This window comes from Panicum hallii, chromosome 5, assembly GCF_002211085.1.
Source record: "Panicum hallii strain FIL2 chromosome 5, PHallii_v3.1, whole genome shotgun sequence".
Classification (NCBI taxonomy): Eukaryota; Viridiplantae; Streptophyta; class Magnoliopsida; order Poales; family Poaceae; genus Panicum; species Panicum hallii.
The window spans coordinates 14,021,106-14,047,768 of NC_038046.1; the positions used below are offsets into that span (position 1 = coordinate 14,021,106).

General features: G+C 50.3%; 3 protein-coding genes and 1 non-coding gene across 6 annotated transcripts; 3 read left to right on the plus strand and 1 right to left on the minus strand.

Moving 5' to 3' along the window:
* Positions 1 to 11,159: 11,159 nt before the first annotated feature.
* On the plus strand, positions 11,160 to 12,762 carry LOC112895225 (DELLA protein DWARF8-like). Its single transcript, XM_025963157.1, has one exon. The coding sequence runs from the start codon at positions 11,207 to 11,209 to the stop codon at positions 12,620 to 12,622; it is 1,416 nt and encodes a 471-aa protein (XP_025818942.1). The 5' UTR covers positions 11,160 to 11,206; the 3' UTR covers positions 12,623 to 12,762.
* Positions 12,763 to 14,389: 1,627 nt separating this feature from the next.
* On the plus strand, positions 14,390 to 14,463 carry TRNAI-AAU. Its single transcript has one exon. It is a non-coding gene; the product is annotated as a tRNA-Ile (tRNA).
* A 755-nt stretch (positions 14,464 to 15,218) lies between these two features.
* Positions 15,219 to 18,287, minus strand: LOC112891864 (putative pentatricopeptide repeat-containing protein At3g05240). Of its 3 annotated transcripts, none has more exons than XM_025958858.1 (3): positions 15,931 to 18,287; positions 15,613 to 15,679; positions 15,219 to 15,512 (listed from the first exon to the last, which is right to left on the minus strand). In XM_025958858.1, exon 1 carries the CDS (start codon positions 18,207 to 18,209, stop codon positions 16,191 to 16,193), a length of 2,019 nt encoding a protein of 672 aa, XP_025814643.1. In that variant the 5' UTR covers positions 18,210 to 18,287; the 3' UTR covers positions 15,219 to 15,512; positions 15,613 to 15,679; positions 15,931 to 16,190. The 3 variants fall into 3 exon arrangements, with proteins under 3 accessions (XP_025814643.1, XP_025814641.1, XP_025814642.1); XM_025958856.1 differs by having other exon boundaries at positions 15,219 to 15,523; XM_025958857.1 differs by having other exon boundaries at positions 15,219 to 15,530.
* A 1,440-nt stretch (positions 18,288 to 19,727) lies between these two features.
* On the plus strand, positions 19,728 to 21,490 carry LOC112894706 (molybdate transporter 2). The gene has a single exon (XM_025962497.1). The coding sequence runs from the start codon at positions 19,845 to 19,847 to the stop codon at positions 21,225 to 21,227; it is 1,383 nt and encodes a 460-aa protein (XP_025818282.1). The 5' UTR covers positions 19,728 to 19,844; the 3' UTR covers positions 21,228 to 21,490.
* The last annotated feature ends 5,173 nt before the right edge of the window (positions 21,491 to 26,663 follow it).

Here is a 26,663-nt window from a genome sequence, read left to right on the forward strand (position 1 = left end):
TAACTACAATTAAACACAATGCATGATGCGCAATCTGCTCGTAGGAATGGCACCGGTGCCTTTCGTCCCAAGATAATTACTAGTCTTGATGCTCAAGTAAAAGATGGATTACGGCCTTACTTGATTGCCGCACAACAGAATTTCAGGTGCTCCATCCTAGACAGACTCCATGTGGGACCGGCAAAAAAAGGCCCACACAGGAACGCCATCAGCCGCATTGCTCAGTTTCCTTTCGTGTACTCTTGGCACCAAAGTACTTTATTACGAAGGCCATTAGCAGTATTTTTTTTCTTTATTCTCGGAACACCAAATATTATACTATAAACCCGGTGGCCAAGTCAGAATCACCTCCTATCCACTCCTCAAAAAAAGGAGTGGTCACTTCCCATCTATCTGCACTGAAATAAGAAAGCAAAGGGGAAACCACTTGAGCCAGGGATCCATCACAAATACAAACTTTACACATTCATATATAGCCTGTGACCCTTTTAGTTTTTTTTAAAAGAACTTTTTAGTTTATTTCATACGGAACCATACAATCCATAGTGGACGTCAGCACTCAGCAAGAGCCTTGGACTGATCCTTTTTTCATTTCCATAAAAAAAAGGATAGGCTTCCAATAATATCCCTTTCTGCGTGTCTAGAAAAAGGGCAAGAAGAAAGAAGAGGTCATATTCGATCTTTCATTGCATTTTCAATCATGCATGGATCGAAGCGCTGTGGAGTGAGGACCAAAGAAACCCTTTTCTGCAAGAAACAAGCTGTAGCTAGCAGGGGGACTCTGAATTTCTGTATATCCAAACACCTGTTCATTATTTTTCTTTCCTTTTCTTTTTTCGAGACTCTTCTTATCCGCAGACTGGTTGGTTGACCAGGATATCGGTGCTCGGATCCTCAATAATTCTTTGGAATTATACAGCCCAATAATTGATACTCCAGCATTAACTTAACTCCTTCTAGACCTCAGCTGCTGGGCTTCACTGTGACCATATACAAAGGAGTCATTTGCAGGTCACAGGGCATCATTTCTTCTTATCCTAATGATGTGCGCGTCCCTTTAGCTGATGACGGCAACCTTTAACTGCCTCCTCAAAGTAACACGAACCAAGAAACTTTTTTTCCCTTAAAAAAAGAGTGTATAATGGATGTGGTTAGGTTAAATAGATAGAAATGCAGCTTCATGTCAGCATGCATACACATAGGATTTAAGGTTGGAACAGGGTCATTTTGCCCTGTTTCTTTTTGGCTCCCAACGAATCGACGAGTCAAAAATAGCACATCTTATTTATATCCGGTCCGCGTAGCTCTTGCGGCCCCGATCGTACGGTTTCGGGGGGCCCAAAAAACTTGCAACTTTTGATGAAGATACGGGAGCCAAAGATGATGGTCAGAGGTTAGGTGAAGACGCCCTCGTGCTTCCCCCGCGCGCCTCTGAGGAAGCTCTGTTTTGTGGAAGAAGCCGAGCTTACCCCGCATGCAAAACCTCCGTAAATGCTGCTACGTCAAAGCTGTAGCGAATCCTGCCACTCACTTGTCAGTTGTCACGGCGTGATTCGCCCAGGTTACTCCGGAATTGGCTGCTGCTACAAGTAGCGTTCGACGAATGCAGCTTTCCGGTCGGCATCTTGCTTGTGCGTACGTGTTCTGTTTGTGCACGGAGCCCTTGTCTTTCTTGATCTGCTTGTACTCGCCGGGCTCTCCGAACCATGCTGTAACTTTCAGACAGTAAGCTGCTCTCAACGCAGCATCTCCGCAGGCATCTGGGGATCTCAGGACACGCGCACTGGACATCGGACGCCGAGGTTAGGGACCGAAACAGCCCGAGGAGCCAGTCAGAAACCATGGCCTCCTCAAGCTCCAAGAAAGAGGGCCGGACTAACCCATGCGGGCACCAACAGTCACGAACCCTGCTGGAACTTCGGAGCGAAACGGCTACTTTGCCGAAAGAGCACAGGACGACGGCACGCGACAAAGTGTTCTTTTTTTTTCATGCAGTCGCTGCGTACTCTGAAGTCTGAAGATAGTGACACGATTGTATTATGAAGAAGCAGAGCATCATCTAAAAAAATGTTTCATAGAGAAGAGACTAGCTGCGATGACGAAGCAAGCATGCGCGGCGATGGAAACTGGTTTGCAGCTGATTGTTCAATGGGGATGGGTTGCGTGGTTGTGATCTGAGTTGTGTGGCGTGAGAAAAGGCCAATTAGATCCGGGACGGACATGCATGATGATGTCAAGGAAAGGCCCATGACCAGTATTCAATCGCCCTATTATTATTAACCCCAACGCATCAAATTAATCGGAGAAGGCTGTGGTGGTACCAGGTGCATGCATCATGTTGCTGCTCAGCTCAGGTCACTCTGCTGCTGTCTGCAGGGGCGTAACGCAGGTTGTGACAGAGGCATTGGCAAAGCAGATGCGTGACTAGGCTAGGCCACATCCGTGACCGAACTGACAGCCGGACTAGTGGAATAGGGTGTGGACTCGCGGCAAACCCGTCGCTAAAGTGAAGCCAAGCGTTGAGCTCTCAAGTGGAATAATCTTGCTGTCGGATTGGCCCCGTTTTGTTTAGCCCCGCGTCGGATTTTAACCCATTGCTGTGATGCTGTCGAGGTGCGTTGTGCCAAAAAGGGGACCTAATTTCATCCACCCAAGTTGCGGTAGGAGGATCGATGGCTAATTGGCTATAGAAGCTTTTTGATATTTCTTGGCCGGCCGGCCGGCCGGCCGGGTCCTCCCGGCCATCCATCCGTTCCACGTCGGATGGATTGACGGCTTCTGTTGTCTTGTCCGGGGTTAGGGCCTGCTGACTGGGTGAGGGCCCCTGTGTTTCTTGTCCGTGACGGCGAGAGAGTCGGGAGAGCATGTCTCTGCCGCCGAGTCAACTTATCTGAGGGAGGGGAGAGGGGGAGAGAGAGCGGAAGATGTGATTCGGACCGTATGCTTTTTTTAGTTGCAACTTTGTGCAAGCGAAAGTGGCCCGGCTTGTCTAAGGTGCTTTTGATTTCGCAAGGCTAATCTTTAGTCCGTTAAATTAAATAAGAATTTTATCATATTACATAAAATCTGTTTATAAAATCTTTTACAGATGGGTGCTAATTTGCGATACAAATTTAATGAATCTAATTAATCCATGATTTACAACAGTGATGCTACAGTAACTATCCGCTAATCATAGATTAATATAGCTCATTAGATTTGTCTCTAATATAGCTTATTAGATTTGTCTCGCGAAGTAGCCTAGGAGTTTTGTTTTTGTAATTAGAGTCTATTTAACATATTTAAATGACAAGATTTTCTACAGGGTTAAAGTTTAGCCTCCGAAACCAAACACCCCCTGACTAGCCTTTGCACGACCGTCTGGGTTGATGGAAATGGGACCCATTTTATTATGTATTTAGTCGTATGTGTTTTAATTATCAACAGCACAAGAATCGAATTATCACTATGCGGACTTCCTGTTCATTCATGGATGGTAGAACATCAATACTGCCTCGGCTTCTTTTTAATTATAAGGTGCATTGCAATTTGAAAAGTTCTGCAGAGGTAATTTTAATTTGATCATCAATTTCTCTTGCAACATACAGAATCATTGTTGTACTAAAAAGATCTTTGGAATGCAAAATCACTGCTCACAACCGTTTCCATGGTCTGGATTAGTGGTACAGGAAATTTAAGAAAGATGAATGCTATAGAAAATTTATCTAGCTACCTCTAATGAGGATGAGATTCCATTTTGTCTTTCCAGGTAATTGAGGAGAAAAGTTCTTTTAACCGCCCCATGCACGGTGCGGATTATCAGGATTGGCGGATGAGGGAACCTAGGTGGATTAGGAGAGGGATTGAATCAATGTAGATGGTACAAGCCGTCCATAAGTTAGAATGATAAGTTTCGTGGGGACAAAATTTGAACCGTAGTTTTCCATTTTTTACGGAGGGAGTAAATATTTCGTTGGTTATTTAGGGTGAAGGCGTTTCGTCCTATTTATGTTTAGCACGTTAATGGAAACAAGAGGAAAGTTGGCTGGCTTGACAATAGAAATGGAAACTGGGGGATCGATGAACCCATTGCTTCTGTAGGCCCATGTGACTTGGGGCCTAGCGAGCGAGCCCTTCTGGCGAGGGCGAGTGGGCCTTCCTCTTGTTTCCGTGGGCTGCTTAGCTGCCGCACGCGTGCAGGCTCGGTCGGGCGCGGTTGGATATAGCTGAAGGCGATAAAATTAAGGTCATCGTTTGAAGGAAATCTCCCCCAGCCCACCAACCAAACGGCCTATTAACGATAGCTTTCTTTCTCGCCCCCGTGCCGCCCTCCTCCTTCAGCTCCGGCGGCTCCCATCGCCCGCCTCCATCGAGCTCGACAGCCCTCCTCCTCGCCCTCACGCCACCGTCCTTCTTCGGCTCCGGCGGCTCCCGCCGCCCGCTGCAGTCAAGCTCCTGCGCTTCTCCCTTCCTCCTGAGCCCTTTTCTCCAACATCTCCGACGCCGGAGTTGCCGAATCGAACCACCACCTACAGTTGTTGCTCCGCCAAAGGTCACCACGACACGCCCCCGCCTCCAACGCCGTCCCCACCCGCCGCCCCGTCCATAACCCATCACCACCGTCGGCTACGCTCCGCCTCAGAACCTCCCTCTACAGCCGAGATCTTGTCGGCGACCACCCCGAATCCCCAACCCTAAAACCCCGAACTCTAAACCTAACCGGCAGCGGTGAGGCAGAGCAGGAGCGGCGGCGGCTAGCACATGGAGGAAGAAGGAGGAGCAGCTCGCGAGGAAGGAGTTACTGGCCGTGTTGCCACGTTGGACCGAATAGAGGTAAAAGTTTTCCTTCGGATGATGGATTCATGTTTGGTAACATATGCGATATATAGCCCTGGGAGCTCGGTCGGGCGTTCGGCGCGCAGGAAGGAAGGCGGCGCTCTCGGCCTCTCGCTCAACAAGGCGGGTGGGGCGCCGTGCTCATTTGTTTCAGGCGGCCGGCGTTTCAGTGGACGCCGCAGCTGCAGTGCGCCTGGTGGAACGCGGACTAGTACGCGGTAACGCGGCACTGTACCAGCAGTACGCCTGCCGCCGAGCGGGTCGATCACGGGTTCCGCTTCGCTCCCTAGTCCCTCCTGCCCCGGCCCGACACTAGTACTAGGCACCGGTGGTTGGTACCGGTGTCCCTGTTGGAATATTTGGGCTCAATAGTGCAAAGACCCACCATGTAAATCTAAATAATTCCAATAAAATCTCAAAGGCCCATTAGTGCAAATGTGCATGGCAACAATTTAGTCCCACCTTGCTAGTAGAGGTTGAGGAAATCCAACTTAAATAGTTGGATGCTCTCCATGCTCTTGCAAGTGTGGGTGAGAGGAAGAAAGAAGAACACGCGCTCGCTCGCTCGCCTCGCCGGGCTCGGGCTCGGGCTCGGGCTCGGGCTTCGGGCGAAGGGCGCGCGCACGCGACGTGCGCGTGAATGGTCCGCCAAAAATCGGGTGCCGGATATAGAAGATACATAACGCGCCTCACGCCGCGTACGTACTTCATCCCGTTCGTCGGCGTGCACCGGCAATCGGGAGAGCAGGTCTCCGGAACCTCGTTCTCAGCGATCCTGCACCGGGAGAGAGCGAATAAGGTTTTTAGGAAGCGCTCTGCGTACGGTTTTCTGTCCCTAACTACGTCTTTCATACCTAGTATGATCTAGTTAGGTTTAATCTTACTGCTGCAATATTTTATCTTGAATCGTTTGATCAACATGTTTACATATGTTCGTTTTCTGTACACACTTTTTATCATGATCATATTTTATCTTCAGATTAATTTAAAACTGAAACTCTTATTTATTCCATCAGTCCCTGCCCTACTGACCAGGTGACCCGGCCCCTGCCTGCCACGCCATCGCCAGTCGTCACAGGTGAAGGAACGTGGAGTCAAGCTGAAAACCGGCGCTTGCTCTGCTGGGGGAGCTGCGTCCTTGCTGATTGGGGCGTTCATGCGTCGCGAGGTGACTCACTCATCCACTCATGCATTCATCATTCATGCCCATGCGCTTGCTTGTTCCATCAAAGACTCTGGGCTCACTGGGTGCTCCAGCCTCCAGGGATTGTAGTGACGACTGACGGGTGATATGCGGTGGGAGCACGCTCGCCAGTTCCGTCGCCCGTCCGATCCGCAACGAGATCACCCACCACCCACCGCTCTGTCACTCGTGGGGGGAAACGGATCCGCGCGGCAGCCGGGTACGATCGCGAGCGTCTCGTCCGATCGGCACGAGTAGGACCATCTCGGAGACGATGCGTCGATGCCGGCCCCGGCCGGCAGCTGTCCTTCGCTCTCAGCTCAGCTCTGAACTCCGGAGCACGGCGTCTACATGGTTGTGCGTGCATCGCGCGGCGAGCGCTTTTCCCTGGCTGGCCTGTGACGCGTCCGGGTCCCTCCTGCCAGGGATCCCTGTGCGCTCACGGGACGCCCAGTGGTGGCCGCCGACCCTGCTCGCCCAGCGTAGGACGATTGACGCCACGCACGCATTCACCAGATCGATCAGACCATCAGACGTGCGGAGCTTGACCGGCGGCGGACCTGCCGGCGAAAACTGACAGCTTGTTTCCCTCCAACAGATAGCCACTGGACACGCAGCATGTGCGATGCGTGGTCTTCAGGCAGACCTCATCTGATCGGCCCTTGCCGTCCTAGGCAATAGGCATGCATGGGGTTTGGATTTGGCCAAGAAAAGCTAGCTTCATATGGAGTGAGAGTGAAGTGGACAGTGGAGCTGGATTAGAGTATTACGGAGTAGTATTGCGTGATCCCTGTCGGAGGGCAAGGGCGGCTACATGAACGGCCGACCCCGACAGGGTTTGGGAACTGGGGAGGCCGCAGCGCGTTGCGCGGCACCACCTGCTACGCAACAAGCGCGTCACGCCACCACGGGTACATGTATATGAATGGATTGCCGGCTTGGTTTGGCCTGTCACAGTGCCCTGAGAGGCTGAGACTATTATTATATGCTCCTCGACCAGGTACAGGCAGCGAGCGACGATAGATTGATTATTCTGCGCTGCACGGGTCTTCAGGGGCGGTCAACAGGCCGTCGCCAATGGCAATCTCGGCCGGAGAATCTGCATCGACATCCCTACCTGAAAGCGGAGAAAAAGGCGTCAGGCAGGGAGCAGCAGCAAGTACGCATCTTGCTGTCAGGCCACCAGGGATGCGCACGGCCGCGGCGCGAGCCCTTTCAGCTCCTACTAAAATCCAACTCCAATCCGAGCTCGAGGTGTCCCGCGCATCCAGTTAATGAAAATTCAATCCATGCACTAGCATACAGTAGCAACCCCAACACATGCTTCTCATGGTGGAGCCTTGTTACTGTGAACCGGGTATTTCGAACTCCACTAAAATTCCTTCACTTTCCGTTCCTTTGGAATGAAGGCGTGAATGGCTCGAACAGAGACCGGCGTTTTCCGAAGACTGAAGGTCACGTCTCCTGACAAGCCTAGCTTAAGCTACTACACAACTGTTCGTAGCATTATTAAAGCATGGACGGATGGATGACCACACCAATGGCGTTGCGCGCCGTGATGCTACCCGGCACCTAATCCTGACCTTACTACTGCTACTGCTACTGCTCCCGCAGGACACGCGCTTTTCGCACTGTAACAGCACAGGTCGGGTGATGCTTACTGCTAATACGACCCGGATTAGCAGCTGAGCCCTGCCGCCGATGCTGCTTTTGTCTGGTCACGTTTTCACCCGATCGCCAGTAAGTTTTTTTTCCTGGTATCGTCGTCGTACGACTAGTAAGTACCACTGCACGGGGAGATGGACAGCTCGCAGCCCGGCAGCACCGTCTCATCTAGGACGTTGAACCGACGCCCGTGCTGCCGCTGTCTGAATATCTGAATATCTGTTCATCGTGGAAACGCCTGCAACCCGTCGACCCTGCGTAGCTCTGCGTATCGTCCACTCGCTTCGGGTCATTCGTGTTCTCAAATATTATAAACTAATCTCAAATGCCGCTTCTTATCCTATAAACTATATAAATGCAGCCGTGTTTTCACATCTCTAGTAGGTGACGGCGCTTTCTAATTCATGCCCCTCAGTATAGAAGGCGATTCCTCTTCACTTCTGGTTCCTTTCCATCTCATCACACATCAGCAGGCTGCCGCTTTGTCAAAACCGATGGCGACCGTTCGCGGGCAAGTTGGAAGCGCCAACACGATTTTACGGCAAGTTGATGGACTTGGCGCATCCAACACGACCACCTCTGCTCCGAGACTTTTACAAATCAAAGCGCCTGTTACCCTCGCGGGCAATGTTCGAAAAAAAAAGAGAGAACAAAACCTAAAAAACCTAGCGAATTCAGAGAAGCCGCAACCGACTGACCACCAACGAGGACCGCTCCGGCCGTGCAGCACGCAAAGGCCTCCGGGACCATCGCCGCTCGATGCAGACGGGGGGGCATCTTCCAGCCTGCTTACTTGCCACACGCCATTTCCATCGAGCCTCGTTTTCCAGAAGAGAGAGAGAGAGAGAGAGAGAGAGAGAGAGAGAGAGAGAGAGAGAGAGAGAGAGCCGTAAGATCGGGGAGGTCACCTGCCTGGTGCTAAATATTCAGAGCGCGCGCTCCCCGGCGATCGAGATCCAGCTTGCGAAACGGAAACATTTCACAGTTCCGGGGCCGTCCTCGGCGGCAAGCTTTGTGCAAAGTTTTTTGCCCGTTCCAGCGGCCCCTCCGGGGCTGGGTTTTCAGATGTGGAAACGGTTGTTGAGATTTATTTGGTTGGTGCCATGTGCTCCTGGGGCAGGCACGGCGTGTCCATGGGTGCCAAACTGACGAAACCTGCATGAGCTCAATTAGGTGAGCTCGAGCTTTCGGCAGCGCTGCAAGCCTGCAAAGGATGCTTATTATAGGGTGATTGCAGGGGGGGTAAAGTACGGGGTGGCATGCGGCCGGCGGCCATCAGCGAATTCTTGTTACAGGAGGCGGCGGCGACCCCCTCCGTGCAACAACGCACCCGGACCACCTGATCCATGGGCCCAGCCCCTCATTTCTGTTCTGCCCTTCTGGGACCATGGCTGCATCCGAGGCTAACGACCTGGACGCCCTGCCGTGCCCCTGGACCCGCATGACCAAATTTCTGATCGGTGACCCCACGAGAACGAAAAAGACCCCATGTGTATTGGCGTCTGGTAGGTACACTGTACATACTCTGTGGATAGGTTAATTCTTGATTTTACTGGAGTTCATCTCTTGTCCACCTGGTTATTACACTCTGGAAACGAACTGCAACTGTCTGCCAAGAAAAGCTAACGTGCGCTTATGGAGAAAATGAACATCCAACTTCATATTTATATGGGAAAAGGCAAGCCAATATTAAGAAGCATGTAAATATAGTATTACTTATAGTGAGAAAAATAGATTTTGATATCTTCGTCAATTCAAAGCATTTAAGAAGGTTTGTACTTTATCATCTAAAAAAGCTATAGTCTTTTCCTAAAGGAAATTGACCATACCAAATGGGGACTTAGTTCTTTTTCTACACATAATCCACAACTTCAGTTTAGCAGTGCTTTCTCTCTTTAGAGACCGTTGGTGGACAGTGTTGACTTAGGGTTTGCCTGATAACCATTGCAAGTACTCATATAATGCAAATACGGTGGGAGTTCATCCTCGACTTTCAAGCTAAAGAATAAACTACATCTATGAAGGAAGGGCCAAGTGGATCTAGATGAGAAAGGCCAAGAAGGAGGAGATGGGTTTGGCAGAAGACATCCTTGCTATAGAGGCACACACTCATGCTAGTGTGTCTAAGTTCTCCATAGAGTATATTCTTATCTCACCACTCTAATGAAAATCAGTGTTGAACACTTTTGTGGTTTGTTTTCTTTCATTTCATTATTTTTTTCCATCTCAATTGATTCTATTAGTTTATGAACAATTAGCTACTTCCTCCTTAGGCTGACTCCAACAGGCGAGCCATTCGGCTAGGCAAAGGCAAAATAGCTACTGTGGGAGTACTATAGCACTAGATATCCGTCTCCAACAGAGTAGGCATAAAGGCAAGGTATTTTGACTAGCAGGGGAGAGGGAAGTTAAAATGCATGCTCTGCCAGGCCAAGCCATTCGCGGCTGGACCAACGGTCAGTTGGGTGGGAGGAGAGAGAAGGTTGTGTGGCAAGGGAGAACTCGCCGGTTCGGGAGGAGAGAGATTTCTTGCCGTTGGCGGGAGCCAACTACCAGTGGAATGAAGTATGCTTTTGCCTATGCTGTTGGAGGTCAGAAAAAAATAACTACCGTAGCTATTTCCTAACCGGTAGCCAAAACGTGTATTTGCCTACTCCAAATGGCTTCTTTTGTTGGAGTCAGCCTTACAGGTTGTTTGGCTTTTCTAGATATGTAGCTTTTACTTTGTACCTAGGTATGTCTATTGTAAGTATAATACATCTAGAATTTGGAGAGACGGAGAGTACCATTTATTTCTCTGTTTAGCCCGTCAACTCAGGTGAAACATATACATAATCTTTTGTTCATAACGCCATTGCTTCTATATTATATGATGAAATATATTTAAATAAACTATGGTGACCAAAATATATTTAGCCAAGTGCCTACAAATAACTATGTAAAACAAGACATTGATGTCCCATGTGTCTAGTCGAAGTTTGATATGATTGGCGCAACGGAAGTGTATAGGAATTAAACATTCGCATGAACTTGGATTTTCTGTATTTTTAGAAGAGAAATTTTTCTAACAAAGATCTGCCGCGTAGGACTTCTGCTTTTTGTTGAGTTGAGACTTGAGAGGAGAAGGTTTGTAGAGCGACTCAGAGGAAACTTCCTACGGGGTGCGCGGGAGCCTTCGTCCAGTAGTAGAGTAAAATTTGTGTGCAGTTACAACAGGATTGCACACTCCGAGATGAGATCCCCCAGACAAGATCAGGAACAGGAATTGACAGAAGGAGCAGAGCAGGCCGCCCCCACGGCGCCTCGGTGCCCTCGCCGGCCTCAGAATCCTTCCCGAGGCCAACGTGTCCCCGCGCGCCCCGTGCTCGTGCCCGCCTCTCCACGTGTAACCGCCCCTTCTCCGACGTCACCTCCCAGCACCTTAACCCCCCGCGACCCACCCCGTCTCCTCACTCCCCTCCACATCACTCACCGCCCGCGAGGCGCGAATCCGTCACTCTGCTGACCGCGCGCAGCGCACGCCACCTCCCCACCCACCGACCCATGGCCATGGGCGGCGCGTTCCCCTTCCAGTGGCCCGCGGACCCGGGGCTCGACGCCGCCGCCCTGCCCCCGCTGCCCACCGTGGTGCCCGACGCCGGGGTGGCGTACTACGCGGGCGCGGCCGCCGACATGCACGCGGCGCAGCTGGAGCTGCCCGATCTCGCCGCGGCGCTGGCGGCGATGCGGCGGGAGGAGGAGGAGGCCGCGGGCATCCGCCTCGTGCACCTCCTCATGAGCTGCGCCGGCGCCGTCGAGGCCGGGGACCACGCGGGCGCCTCCGCGCACCTGGCCGACGCGCACGCCGCGCTTGCCGCCGTCTCGCCGGCCTCCGGCATCGGCCGCGTCGCCGTCCACTTCACCGCCGCGCTGTCCCGGAGGCTGTTCCCTCCCACGCCGTCGCCTCCGCCTCCGCCGCAGCCCGCCGCCGCGGACGCCGACCACGCCTTCCTCTACCACCGCTTCTACGAGGCGGGGCCCTACCTCAAGTTCGCGCACTTCACGGCCAACCAGGCTATCCTGGAGGCCGTCCAGGGCTGCAGGCACGTCCACATCATCGACTTCAACCTCATGCAGGGCCTCCAGTGGCCCGCGCTGATCCAGGCCCTCGCGCTCCGCCCCGGCGGGCCGCCGTTCCTCCGTCTCACCGGCATTGGCCCGCCCTCCCCGCCGGGGCGCGACGACCTCCGCGACGTCGGCGTCCGCCTCGCCGACCTGGCGCGCTCCGTGCGCGTTCACTTCTCCTTCCGCGGCGTGGCCGCCAACCGCCTCGACGAGGTCCGCCCCTGGATGCTGCAGGTGTCGCAGGGCGAGGCCATCGCCGTCAACTCCGTGCTCCAGCTCCACCGCCTGGTCACCGACCCGCCCGCGGCCGACGCCCGGGCGCCCATCGACGCCGTCCTCGACTGCGTGGCCTCCCTGCGCCCCCGGGTGTTCACGGTGGTGGAGCAGGAGGCCGACCACAACAAGCCGGGGTTCCTGGACCGGTTCACGGAGGCGCTCTTCTACTACTCGGCGGTGTTCGACTCCCTGGACGCGGCGAGCGGCGGCGCGGGCGACGCGGCGGCCGAGGCGTACCTGGAGCGCGAGATCTGCGACATCGTGTGCGGCGAGGGCGCGGAGCGGCGGGAGCGGCACGAGCCGCTGCGGCGGTGGCGGGAGCGGCTGGGGCGCGCGGGGCTGTCCGGCGTGCCGCTGGGGGCGAACGCGCTGCGGCAGGCGAGGATGCTGGTGGGGCTCTTCTCCGGGGAGGGCCACTGCGTGGAGGAGGCCGACGGGTGCCTGACGCTGGGGTGGCACGGGCGGCCGCTCTTCTCGGCGTCCGCGTGGCGGGCGGAGGAGAACAATCAGAGCGACAGCAACGCGGACGGCAGCAGCGGCAGCGGCAGCGAGGAGAGCAATATCAGCTGCAGCAGCTAGGAGGCCGGCATGGTAGTAGCTACTGTAAATTGGTAAGAGTAGCGGGGGGTTTACTGTAAAATCGCGGCTGTCCCGGTGGAAATGAAATCGATCGTAATTCGTAAATGGGAGGCAGACTGAGGAATCTGAAATGACGTGAAATTCTGTTAGCAATGCCGTCATGGTTGAATAGACTGAAAGCGTGCGTCCCCGGAACATGGCATTGCCATTGTAGAAGCTAGAAACTACACTGGCGTGGCATTGACGTACATCGTGCTGGTCTGCCTGCGTGGCTTGGCGAGACACGGAGCACAGCAAAAGGCACCCGTGGCACTCAGCTGCTGACAACAGCGACCGCCAATGCTTGCATGCGATCCTCATCTATAGAAAAGTTCTGCTAGCATGCACCACTCTTTACTGGCGCTTGACGATGCCCCTGTAAATTCGAAATTTAAAACCACTAGCCATCGCCTGCCGAGTCAGCACCGCCATCGATTCCGCTTTCTCCCGTTCAGGGCTTCAGGCCTTGCTCTCCGCAAATGGTGCTCGCGCAAGACGCCAAACCGCTCGCCCGACGATGACCGTTGCTCTTGCTGCTCTGTCCCGAGCACAATAAACAAACAGGTCAGCAGCTAGCTCCGCCAAAAAGCTCCCGGATGTACTGCAGCGCGTGTAGCTTTGCAACCGCAACCACTGCGCTCTTAAACAAACACGTTTGTGAGGCTGCCGGCCCGGCTTGCTGCAGCAGGACAGCCAAGTAGTAGTAGCGATGGTGGTGGCCGAGTGGGAGGCGCTGCGCACATGCGGTGCGGCACGCGCGGGCGCGCGGCATCTCTCGGCACGGGTTCTTCTGGGTGCGGCTGCGCGCGCCAGTGGCGTCCGGTCCGGGCCGGAAAAGGCGCGAGCGCGCGAAACCCCTCATTCCGAGCCGTACCGAGTGCGAGTGGGAATTCTTCTAAATTCTAAAATCACGGGCGAGATCGGTGTTTGGTAGGTTCCGCGCGCGTAGCTGCCGACGGCGAACTGTTCCTTTGTGGCGCCACGCACGACGCCACTGCGCGTTTTAATTAGGGACCCGAGATGATCTCGTCGTGGCCACAGCAGGAGATCGCAGGGGCATGCATGTTACCGTAGCTGCACCTGCAGCGGATTAGGTGCCGAAGCGTGAACCGGCCGGAGCAGGGAGCGGACCACGGCGTTCACGTGCCCCGTCGACGCGAGCCGCGCTCTCCCCGAGTCCCCGGCGCATGGCGCTGTGGCAGACGGTTGGGATGGCTGGCTGGCCGGCACGCGACGCGACTCCTGGCGTGGCGAGGTGGGCCTCCCCGCGTCCTCCTGACGCGCGCGGCGCGGACAGTACAGAAGATCAGCACCTCCTTCCGCCTCGATCGCCTCCGTGTAGCCTGCACTCGGGCATCTGCGTGATTAGCTTGTTGCCGCTCCCGAGTCCTGACCAGTCCCCCGCCGGCCGGCCGTTAACCTTGGGCGTGAAGGGGGCAGGTTTGCCAAGAAGAGGCGGCGGAGGGCACCTGAGGCGTGAGCGCGTCAGATGGATAAATCTAGCATCCATCCGTTTGACAATCATTTGGGCATGCCCTACGCCTGCATGGCTGGGCAATCTTTAAGCAGCAGACAAAAGAGACGGTCCAGGATCACTGAGCTACGATGGACCTATTCAGCCAGCTCGGGTTCGTCGGATCAGAATGCGGCGTGCGCACTAGTCTGCGATCAGACGAGATAAGCAGTTAGAAATGGTTATTTAGTGTACTTGTTGGGCTGCATCAAACCGGCCTATTAGCTCAGTTGGTTAGAGCGTCGTGCTAATAACGCGAAGGTCGCAGGTTCGAGACCTGCATGGGCCACCACCATTGTTTTTCCCATTTTTTATTTTTTACTTATGAACCCAGTTGTGACACTGACACATGTTCAAAGTGTTTCGCTAGTTTTTTTTTATGGTTCAGCACCAAAAGCTTCAAGTTAGGGGGAAGGTTTTGCTACTGAAATTTGCGAAGTAATCGTAGATCGTTGACCACAGCTTGCACAAGTTCATTCCCTAAAGACTATAGAGAAAAACTTGCCTTTTCCCTTTCATTAGGGCGGCAAATGCCTGCGTACTAGTACCAGCCTGGGATCATGCATGTCGTCGTCCAGGGAAAAGTGGTCATCACATTGGGATCATTGGCCAGCACGATCGCTGCCCAGATTGGAAAGATGCCACAGAAGGGTTACACAGTCAACCTGCATCCCTGCCCTACGCTGCCACTCCAAAAGCTGCATAATCTTACTGTAGAAAAATTGACGCAACAGGCGCGGGCCTGGGTTTCTGTTCTCTGACACGAGCATTCAACAAATTGAGCTGTGCTGCATCATATATATTAATGTACCAGCAATTAGGGGTGATTCTACTAACAACATACTAGGGATGCAGAAGTAGAAGCCATTAACTCGTTTGCTAACGATCCTACCTTGCTCCTAAACTCCAAACATGCAGCAAATCAGATAAAACAGATCTTTGGGAGTACTATCGTGTACATAAACTATCTGTGATCCAGCATGGTAGATGAGCAGTCGCTAAGGATTTCATGGCCTGTTATTCAGCAGGATCATATGATACCGTTTGGTCATAATGTGATCGTTCAGAGCTATTGCAAATGCTAAATTTGTCCTCTGTCGTGTCCATGGGTTTGGATATTCCCAAGCTTCTGGGGAAAATTGAAATGGTGCTAATAAAACATCAATGTATTATTTGTTCAGTATGCATAATTGGTGGGGTTCATTTTGTTTTTAATTTCTTCACTGTTTAAAATTCGAGATGTCGCAGACTAGATATGAGGTTAATTGACCCATACCTATTTATGGAGCTTGGCCTTTAATCTCAGCCTTCTGAGAGCTAAAGAACTGTCTTTTCCAGCTATACGAAAACTGAGAACTCAATCCCAAAATGGATACTCACATTTCTTAGACAATATCAACAAACTAGATTTTGATAAAAAAATGTGTAAATATCTTACATCAATGTACAGAGAAGGGCAGGTTGCAGTTTTGCCACTTGTAAGGTTGGAGAAAGACGAATGTTAGCTACATGAACAGTACAATAGTTCAAAGTGCAAATGGTTATTTATTAGGAACAAGTGAATTGAGCAGTCTTAACAAATCAATGTACAAAGATTTAGATAAAAAAGCATGATTTTCAATAATATAAGCATAACTCAAACACAAAGAAGATCAGAGCTTAGAGAACACTACATGTTCATTGAAAAAAAGAACTATGAACCCTGATGATTAATTTATCTAAGAAGTGAACAGCAAGTGAGCTCTAAATTTCATACCGTGAGCATATTTTACATGCCTTCTTCTTGTCACAGCTTCAATTATGTCCACGAACATTATCCAAGCAAATGATTTAGGCAGTGTTGATCCCCAAAATAATACAAGAACAGTAATAACACATGCACAGGTTAATGGAAATTGACATGTGGTGCCTGATGTCTTGTCAAACATAAACTGCACTGGTTGGCATTGCTCCTGTCAGCCTTGTGTATTGCCTTATGGGCGGATCACATACTACGTTAAAATACATTATGAAGGTTTAGACTTGGATGGAGCTGTAACCAGGTGACTTCTCTATACCCCTGCTTACCATCTGCTCTCTTATTTGCTGTACATCATCCCACTGACCACCTTCAGCATATAAGTTTGCGATCATCACATGTGTCCCCACATCATTAGGATCTAATTTAATTACATGTAGCCTGACTCTCCTCACTAAATCCATTTTTTCATGAAATCTGCAAGCTGAAAGAAGTGATCCCCAAATTACAGGATTAGGATCTATTGGCATCTTCTTTATGAACTCAAATGCTTCTTCTACTAGCCCAGCTCTACTTAGGAGGTCTACTATGCATCCATAGTGCTCAATATCAGGGGCAATACCAAAGCTAGGCATGGAGTGGAAGTAACAAAGTCCCTCGCTAACCATTCCCACATGAGCACAGGCACCAAGGACTGTCTTGAAAGTAATACCATCAGGTTTGGGATCTCCAAACTTCAGCATTTGGTCAAAGAGGTGGACTGCTTCTTTCCCATGCCCATTACTTGCAAGACCTCCGACCATAGAATTCCATGTGAGGGTTTGCTTATGCTGCATTTTGCTAAATATTTCAGCAGCCATATCGATGCAGCCACATTTTGCATACATATCCACCAGGGCACTTTCTAGGAATACATCTAGTTTTATGTTCTTTTCTTCTATATAAGCATGTATCTCCCTTCCTCTACCCAGTGCTCCAAGCTGTGAACAAGCAGAAAGTAGACTAACCAGTGCCATTTCACTTGCTACAATCCCTGCATCCTTCATCTCTTCAAAAAAGATGAAGGCCGCTGTAAATTGCCGTCCATGCACATAACCACAAACCATAGTCGTCCATGAAACAACATCCCTCTGTTTCATAGCCTTGAAAACCACTTCTGCTGCTGCCATATCGCCACATTTGGCATACATGTTAATCAAAGAATTTGTAAGGATGGTGTCACAACAGATCTCACTGCTTCTTATGTAACTGTGGAGATTCCTCCCTTGCTGAAGATCACCAAGCTGAGTGCAGGCTGATAAAACACATACAAGTGTTACAGCATCAGGAGTGAAGTCACTTGATAACATCTCTTCAAACATTTTCAATGCTTCTTTATGCTTCTGATTTTGCACAAAACCATCAATCAACGTGTTCCATGATTTAGTATTCCTTGCAGGCATGACCTTAAATGCCTCCAAAGCATCAGACATGCACCCGCATTTCGCATACATGCTTACCAGTGCATTTCCTATATCCGTATCAGCCTCAATTTCATACTCACTGAGCTGACCATACACCCACCGTCCTCTGTCAACATCCTGCCCACGCCCACAAGCAGTCAGCATGCTTATAATCGTGACTTTGTTAGGAGCAATCCCATCTGCCTGCATCTCGGCAAGAAACCTCAACGCATCATCCCATATGCCACGCTGTGCAAACGCTGAGATCATGGACGTCCAAGACACCACGTCCCTCTCCTGCATTTCCCCAAAAACCTTCCTCGCATACTCAACACTTCCAAACGTGCCGTAAAGATTAACAAGGCCCGACGTGACGAACAGATCCGCCGCGCACCCAATCTTCCGAACCATCGCGTGGATCGCGTCCCCGGTCGCCCGCCACTCCCACGCCCAGCCATCTGCGGCAGCAGTCGCGGACACGGCCGCCGCCATGGTGTAGCTGTCTGGCGCAACGCCCCTCCTGACCATGGCCCTGAACGCCGCCAGCGCATCCCGGGGCGCGCCGCGGCTGGTCTGCCCCCTGATCACGCAGTTCCACGCGGGCGCGTTCGGCGGGGACATCCCGTCGAGCACCCTGCGCGCGCGGCGCATGTCGCGGCCCCCCGCGGGGGACGCGAGGAGGGCGACGAGCCGGCCGGCCACGGCCGGGTCGGCGGCGAGGTGGGCGCGGATGAGGCGGCCGTGGAGCTCCGCGACGTGGGCCCGTGAGGCGCAGGAGTCGAGGTGGGCGAGCAGGGGGTGGCGGTGGGGGCGGGCATGGCCTGCTGCGTTGGGGCGGAAGTAGAGGTAGCGCATGGCGGTGGCATGGGTGGGAGCGTTGGGTTTTCGGGAGGATCAACGGTTGGTGCGCGCGGTTAGTGGTTGGGATTTGGACGCCCCGATGTCAAACAGTCAGACCAATCATGTCGCGCCGTGAAGGTGGCTGTCCCGGTCCCCGGACTCGCAACGACAGAATTGCAGATTGCAGAGACGAATCCGGTTGGTAAAGTCGGTGATTAAGGGACTGCTTGGTTCGCTGCTAATTTTTACTATTCCAAAAAAATCAAAGCATGTCAATAAAATTTAGCTATCAACCGGTTCATACCTAAAAATTGATCACTTCGATCAAAATTATGGCAAGTTACTAAAAACTTCTTAAAACTTATAACCTTATAAGAGAAAAAAAAAGTATTGGTTGGCACTAAACCAAATAAGTGTCTAAATTTCTTGCCCACAATTTAGCTTGCCATGATTTTAGCTTTAGCAAAATTTGGCATCCAACCAATCAGCTCTAAATTCCACCACCACAGTCGCACTCATTTACGTGTGTGCGCGATAAAAGGGAATTGACGCTAAAGACAGATACCGCTCAAAATATCAAGGGAAGAGAGAGAGAGAGAGGAAGCATTGAGGTGAGCTTGCAGTGACTGACGGCTGGTAAAAGGTCTCGGCCTCAGCATTGTCTCCATCAATTCTTTCTAAAAAAGGTCTATCGTGCGACCACGCAAGTCACGCTATCACCCAACACGTGAGTGTCCGAGTGACTACGCAACAACCTTGTTCCTTGGCATGGGCCGGATGGGAAAAATATCAGATGCTCCATTGGTATCCCCACCCCTCGTCGCTTGAAAGGCCACTTGACACGTCCACCTTGCACAGCCAGTATTGTTCTTGTTGGAACCAACAGCGATGAGAGATGGACGGACGAAACAGAATCGATGTCACATGAAACAGAATCAGCTAGCTGTTCAGCAGCGGGCTGGACCGGAAGGAAAACAGAAAGATTGCCCCGTCCCTACACCATCCCAAGAGCCCGTCCCAAGAGTCGCTTAAAATAACACAAGAAGATTTCTTCTTTCAGAATTTGGAAAGATACATCAGAATTAAGGATTGTACATTTCAGAAAAAAATAATAATTAAGGATTCTACATTTTCAAAAGGATTCTCAGAAAATGTTTCTAATCCGTTGAACGCTACATCATAATTAAGGATTCTACGTTTTTTTTTAAAAAAAATGGACTGGAAGGGGAGAGGGAGGGGGAGAGAGAGAGAGATATGTGTTAATGACAATGAAAATACTTTCAAGACAAACAACATATAGTTCCGCGGCGATTCTGGCCTGCATCTTTTGAATGAAGTATATAAACTACCTATCCTTAATCCTTCAAGTCTCAACTGAATCATCTCAGGCATGGATCAACTCGGATACATTTTAAAGAACATGAAAGCTCCGATTTTTTAGCATAATTGCCGAGCACATCAGCATCATGATATTAAAGAAACAGCATCTAGATCGCATCTTCGTGTTAAATTCTTGATGGAAACAGCAGCCGCGCATATTTTATCAGCTCAGCGGAGCCACCGGGCCATCTGCCGTCAGAAACGTGCAAGGTAAGCCCAATCCCACCGGAAAAGCACATCCAGAGAAAGTCGTTGCCAGTTGCTCACCCCATGGCGTCCGCCGGCGACCCGCTCCTCCCCGGCGAGGGCAGCGGCCGCCGCCCCGGGTTCCTCCCCTCCTCCATCCGCCTCAAGACGTCCGTCTGGTCCGAGCTGGGCGGCGCGGTGGGCGACCTGGGCACCTACATCCCCATCGTGCTCGCGCTGTCGCTGGCGTCGCACCTCGACCTCGGCACCACGCTCATCTTCACCGCGCTCTACAACTTCGCCACGGGCCTGCTCTTCGGCATCCCCATGCCCGTGCAGCCCATGAAGTCCATCGCCGCCGTCGCGCTCTCCTCGGCGCACCTCACCGTCCCGCAGATCATGTCCGCGGGGCTCGCGGTCGCCGCCGTCCTGCTCTTCCTCGGCGCCACGGGCCTCATGACCTGCATCTACCGCCTCCTCCCGCTCCCCGTCGTGCGCGGCATCCAGCTCTCGCAGGGGCTCTCCTTCGCCTTCACCGCCGTCAAGTACATCCGCTACGTCCAGGACTTCTCCCACTCGTCCTCCGCCTCCACCGCCGTGGCGCGCCCGCTCCTCGGCCTTGACGGCCTGGTCCTCGCGCTCGCGGCGCTGCTGTTCATCATCCTCGCCACCGGCTCCGGCGACGACGAGGACTTCGCCAGCGACGGCACCATCCGCCGCCGCCGCTCCTGCAGCCGCGTCCCGGCTGCGCTCATCGTGTTCGCGCTCGGCCTGCTGCTCTGCTTCGCGCGCGACCCGTCGATCGTGCGAGGCCTTCGCTTCGGGCCGGCGCCGCTGCGGATCGTCAAGATCACCTGGGACGATTTCAAGACAGGGTTCTGGGAAGGCGCCGTGCCGCAGCTCCCGCTGTCCGTGCTGAACTCGGTGATCGCCGTGTGCAAGCTCTCGTCGGACCTGTTCCCCGAGCGCGCCGAGCTCTCCCCGGCGAGGGTGTCGGTGAGCGTGGGCCTCATGAACTTCGTCGGCTGCTGGTTCGGCGCCATGCCGTGCTGCCACGGAGCGGGCGGGCTGGCGGGGCAGTACCGCTTCGGCGGCCGGAGCGGCGCGTCCGTGGTGTTCCTGGCCATCGGCAAGCTGGCGCTGGGGCTCGTGTTCGGCAACTCGTTCGTGACGATCCTCGGGCAGTTCCCGATCGGGATACTGGGCGTCATGCTGCTCTTCTCCGGGATCGAGCTCGCCATGGCGTCGCGGGACATGGGCACCAAGGAGGAGTCCTTCGTCATGCTCGTCTGCGCCGGCGTGTCGCTCACGGGGTCGAGCGCCGCGCTGGGGTTCATCTCGGGGATTGTTCTGTACTTGCTGCTGCGCGTCCGGGACGTGGACTACCGAGGGCTGCTCCGCCGTTGGGGCGCTGGCCGGCGGCTGACCGGGAGCAAAGTTGGAGGAGACGGTGACGAAGATGCTTGATCAACGACATGTATCGTTAGGAATCAAGGGTTACAAGACACAAGGTCGAACAGATTCATACTCACGAGTCGATTTGTCAAATATTTGTTGTGACACAAGGTAGGCGCTGAGATTATGGGAGAACTTTTAGCCTTGGCCTCCGAATGTTTCCTCATGTACAATAGCCATAGACTGCAACATATTTTTTCTATGACCAGGCCGGCCACATGTACATATTTCAAGTGACAATTCACTCCGCTTCTGCCTATTCTTCTTCCACATCACTCTATGCCATCCCAAGTGCAGCGGGGCAGATTCTGTCAGGGACGCTGTCTGTCTGCGAGAAAATTGGATATTTAGGACTCCAGTTTTGCCATCCTTAACACCAACTTCGCAAAAATAGATCTTCAAATATGTGACACTCGATTTTCTTACCATTATATATATTTTCTTCATTTTCTAGTATTCTTTCATATATTTGGCACTGAGTCGATTATATTGCCCTACCTACATGGCTTCCGGAAGATGGACATGTCTCTGCCAAAAGACGGCGTCTTCTTGTCCCAGAGGCTACGCGACAAGATCCGGCAGGGCCGAGGGATGGATAAGCTAAGCGTTGAGATCAAGCCGGTTGGTCCCAAGGACGGTTCCACGGCATGTTTCCAAGTGTGCGACACCTTGTTGAGCCAGCGTCCGACCGCATTGCCGTGCATCCCCTTGTGTGGGATAGCTTCAACCAAGCGTTAGTTTTAGCATTCAGTACATCCATACTCCTGCCTCCTGGCTACTACATATCTGAATGTCTGAACTCATTTTTCGTTATCTAAGTACTATTTATTGATGCAACATAATATTAATTTGAATGCTGAGATTACATTCCATAATTCATTTCCTCTGACCTGCTTCGTTCTGCAACTCTCCAAATGTCAAGTGACATCCACATGAGACTAGTACTTCTTAAATTTGACGTGCATCGTTGTTGCACGCAGACCTCTTCGTGAAAGAGCTTCTGCGCCAATGGCCACCATGCATGGCTCTCTCTCTCTCTAGCTCATTAAGCTGTGCCCCCAACGACTGAACTCTGCTTTTTCCCCCTCAGAGAACCTTCTCAAGTCTCAACAACAAATATGCTTCGATGATTGAGTTACCCATAAAGGGTGTACGTCTTTATGTAAAAAAAATCGTTGTTCAAGCTCAGGTTTGATGATAGGGTTTTAAATCCAACCCTTCAAAAATGGTCCGACCTAAACATAAAGAAACATATGAACAAGCAAAAGGTAATATTGACACACCATCACAGCACTCCAAGTAGTTGAACATAGTTTGTATAATATAAATAAATGTGCATGAAACAATAATAGGTCCGAGCGGAACTACTCAACTATGTCAAATAGCCTTATGTTGATGGTCTGAACCACAATATTTTAGCAGCCTACCAATTCTATTGGATGATAGAATTTACACGAACCGCAAAAGTCCCGATAGATTACATCTCCAGAACTTAAGAGGTGAGAGGTTTCCACCTCATGCTTAGGGTTCGTCAGTTCAACATGTTTGCTTTTGCTATATTCTCACAATTCTTATACTGTGCACGTGCCTAGCGGGCCAACTAAATACTACTTCTGGACACCATCCTTGGGCGTGAGGGAGTAAGATTTCTTAATTTCAATAACCCTGAAGCATATGCTTCCGACACATGTCCATCCATAACATGTTCGTAGTTTATCAAGGTTGAAACATGATAAGAGAACAGGAATGGCACATATGTTCAGGACAATACTTGCCATCTTATATTCCTAGAGAAAAAAGATTAAATTAGAAAAATGCAAAGATAACTCGATCAAGATTTAGGGAAAGGAAAAAAAAACTACTTTTCAAGGTGTGTGTTTGTCACTTACCATTACAGCCCATCTCAAAGTGTACATGAGCAGCATGGTTAGAAATCCAAATATTCCAACAAATAAAATAATCGCTTCATCACGTTCAATATCTTTCAGTCCAAAAAGAAGTATAGCAACACAAACTAAAGGAAGTATAGGACAATACATACACCGTGCCTAAGACAACAAACAAGAATTAGTATTATGGTTTAATATTTTAAGATAAAAATTGTTATGTTAGGCTTGGTAACCTTTAATACTCTTCCATGCTTAAATAGCACAATAGAAAACATGAACAACCAAAATGTACAGCCCAACAAATTTGTTAATAAGCTATGCCTTCCTGATTCATGATAATCTGGATACTTTGAAGTAGATGGTCATACAACATCCAAGAACCATAGTATACTATGCTCTGTCATATCAATCCACATCAAAATCAGCATTCTATCAATGTAGATTCTGGTTGGATTCAATTTCCAAATTGCAGTCATAGATATTTTCAAATTGCGGTACCAAAGTAGTATGATACCACTTCTTTTATTAACCCGACACTACACTAAAGAGACCTTCACCTACTCACTGACACGGGAGATCAACTCTCTACAAGAGAACTCAACTATTTATTCACTATAACTTGATACAACACAAGACTCTTGTACTCTTTATATGGCTACTCTACCATAGCACAACTACGGTACATAGCTACCATGCCACCTCCTATTTGAGACATCTTATACCATGGTATGGTAAGAGGGGAGAGGAGCACCTCTATTTATAGGTGCTCATGGGTGTTGTGGTGTTGTCATATGGTAATTTTCACACTCTTCTTTACAAAATATATAACTGTAGAATTTTTTGCATCCTTATCCAACTATGCTAATTATTTAATTTTAGAGAATTCTTTTCTTACCATGAAACATGGCAACTCATCTCTCTTACAATTTCCAAATTCTTCCAGAATCTTCTCAAGTATGTATTGTTATTTTCAACACTCGCCTCAATGCGTACTTGTCTTTGACAACCAGATCGTTGTGTCACTGCCCTTGAATCTTCTGCGCTCTGCCGTTCTGAGCCGTTTTCTTCTCTTGTCCTTATGACATGATCCGATCTTCCTTCAGCTCGTACTCCTCAACCTTCAGTTGGAGCTCCCCTGTAGACTTAATACATCCATACACCGCTTCTTTCTTCTTCACTCTTCTCGGTGTCTTCTCATGGCAGCCTTATACACAAGAAAACTCATGAAATAAAATATTTACACAGAACAAATAACGAAAATTCGTAGAATAAAACTTTATAGACCTACATAAAAAGACCAGCAGTTAGGCAAGGGCCACTGTCCAAAACCAGTTGAACAAAACAAGATTATCTACTCCACCTCGATGGCAAATTTGCATCCCATGGCAGCCTTGTTTGGTTGGGTAGGCCAAATCGTAGCCCAATCTATGTACAATTTGTATATGAGCAGTAAGTTAAGCGCTACTTTTTGTCATATCTTATGGATCGGCTACAATTAGCCTATAATGAAACAGGCCCATGTGAACCCAAGGGCATATACCTCGCCACAAAAACCGGACTGCCTACCACACCAACAAAAAAGAAAAAAAAATCATTGTAACCAAACCAGTTCCGGATGTATATGGCATTTCCATGTACGGAGTAGGCTTGCACGACTGAACAAGCCAACGGTCAATCTATCTGACTATCTACTCTAGTTGTGGCACCATCTATGTTAAAAGATTCCAGTCTTGTCTCTGATACTCAGACTATCTATGTTTTTCTGTTCATATCCCAATCATCCATAAAAAAAATAGAAATGGCTAAAACTTTATTTTATCAAGTTTTGTGGTTGCAATCTAAACGATAGCCTTACAACATTGACTAAAACTTTAGTCTAGTCGTAGAAACCAACCAAACATGTCTATTTGCCCCAAGACAGTGATACCACAACTTTGCATTGACACATTCCTAACCGTATTTGTGGCAACCTCTGGCTAGTGGCTACCAAGCAAACAGGCCTGAGGTGTGGAAAACTTGCAAGAAAGAATAATCGTTGTCGACGTGGATGGTGAGGTTGAAGAAGGGCGAGACGGCTGGCCTGCGCGGATCGTCCAGCCCTCCGACGCCGGTAATCCGGACCGAGATCTCAGGATCTACGGGGAAAATAAAGGGCGAAATAATGTGCACGAAACCGAAGCAAAGCGCGAGAACGGCAAAAATCTGCACCAAGGTGATGAGGGCGGCAACAACGTCGTCGTCGTCCTCGCAGTTATCATCGGGCTGCGCTTCCGGCTGCAACAGAACGTAGTGGCCGTACGTGGACGCGGATTCTGTGACGGCCGCCATGAGCGACCAAGAACTAACCAGCGGCGATCAAGCAATTTGCTTGCTTTGGGTATGCACGCAACGATAGCAACATATGCATGCATACATACATACATACATACATCGACTTGTTCTCGCCAGATGGTATGTTGTAATATGATCATCAGAGTATAGTGAGAGCCTTGCTTGTATTAGTCGTGCGATTATTCTTCTACCAAAATATTATAACGTGGTTTTTTTATATCCAGATAAAAGTAGCGTTTTCATGCCGTAAGAAATACTTCAGCGAATCGGAAAAAAAAAATCATATTGTACTATCCCTACTGATAAATTCATTGCACAAAAATAGCGTGTTCTAGTTTGATCATCTACTACTTCGCCGCAATGGAGCTGGAAAGATATTGGATCATCGAAATGTATGCTTTCCCGGTAAGATCAACGTACCTACCACACTTGCATACCATATCTGCGAGTACTCTAAATTCTATTGATAACGGAAATCATATTGACGGCCTTGTTTGGTTGGGTAGACCGAATCTTAGCCCAATCTTTGTACATTGGCTGATAAGCGAAACGCCAATTTTTCTTATCCTATCTTATGGATTGGGCCACAACTGGCCCATAAGAAAACAGACCTGCGTGAGAGTGCCTGCCACGCCAACAAAACAAAACAAAAAAAAGCCATAGTCGAACTCAGGGTCTTCAGTTCATCAAGATTCAAGAAGAGAGTGTTGTAACCTGAAACCGCTACCGACGACCAATTAAGCGCATGTTGATAAGCTTCGCGGACAAACACTAGCGGACCAAACAAGTTTGTAATGGCAGCCAGGGTACTAAAATTCGGAAGTCTCGTCTCCGGTCTAGTCTACTTAGAAGAAAACACGTAAGCAAGTAATGAACAAGACCTAATTTTTTCTACGACGAACACAAGAGTGGACCAGCTGGAAATTAAATTTATAACCTTGTAGTTGGTGGTTAACTAGATGAGGGAGTCGCAAGTCACAAACTGCTAGTCATTTGCGAGAAATTAATTGTTAGTCATGCTCACGTAAGGAAGCGCTGCATACCTACATCCTCAGGTAGTTTACAGGCGTCCATCACACTTTGATTTCTGACGGCTGAACAAGTTCACAATCATCTGTGGATCCCACTCTTACCACCGACCTACAACTCATAGACGGAGCAATAATACTTTATATTCTTCCTGTGCCATGTATAAGCCCAAAACCCCAATCATTCCCTTCAAACGAAT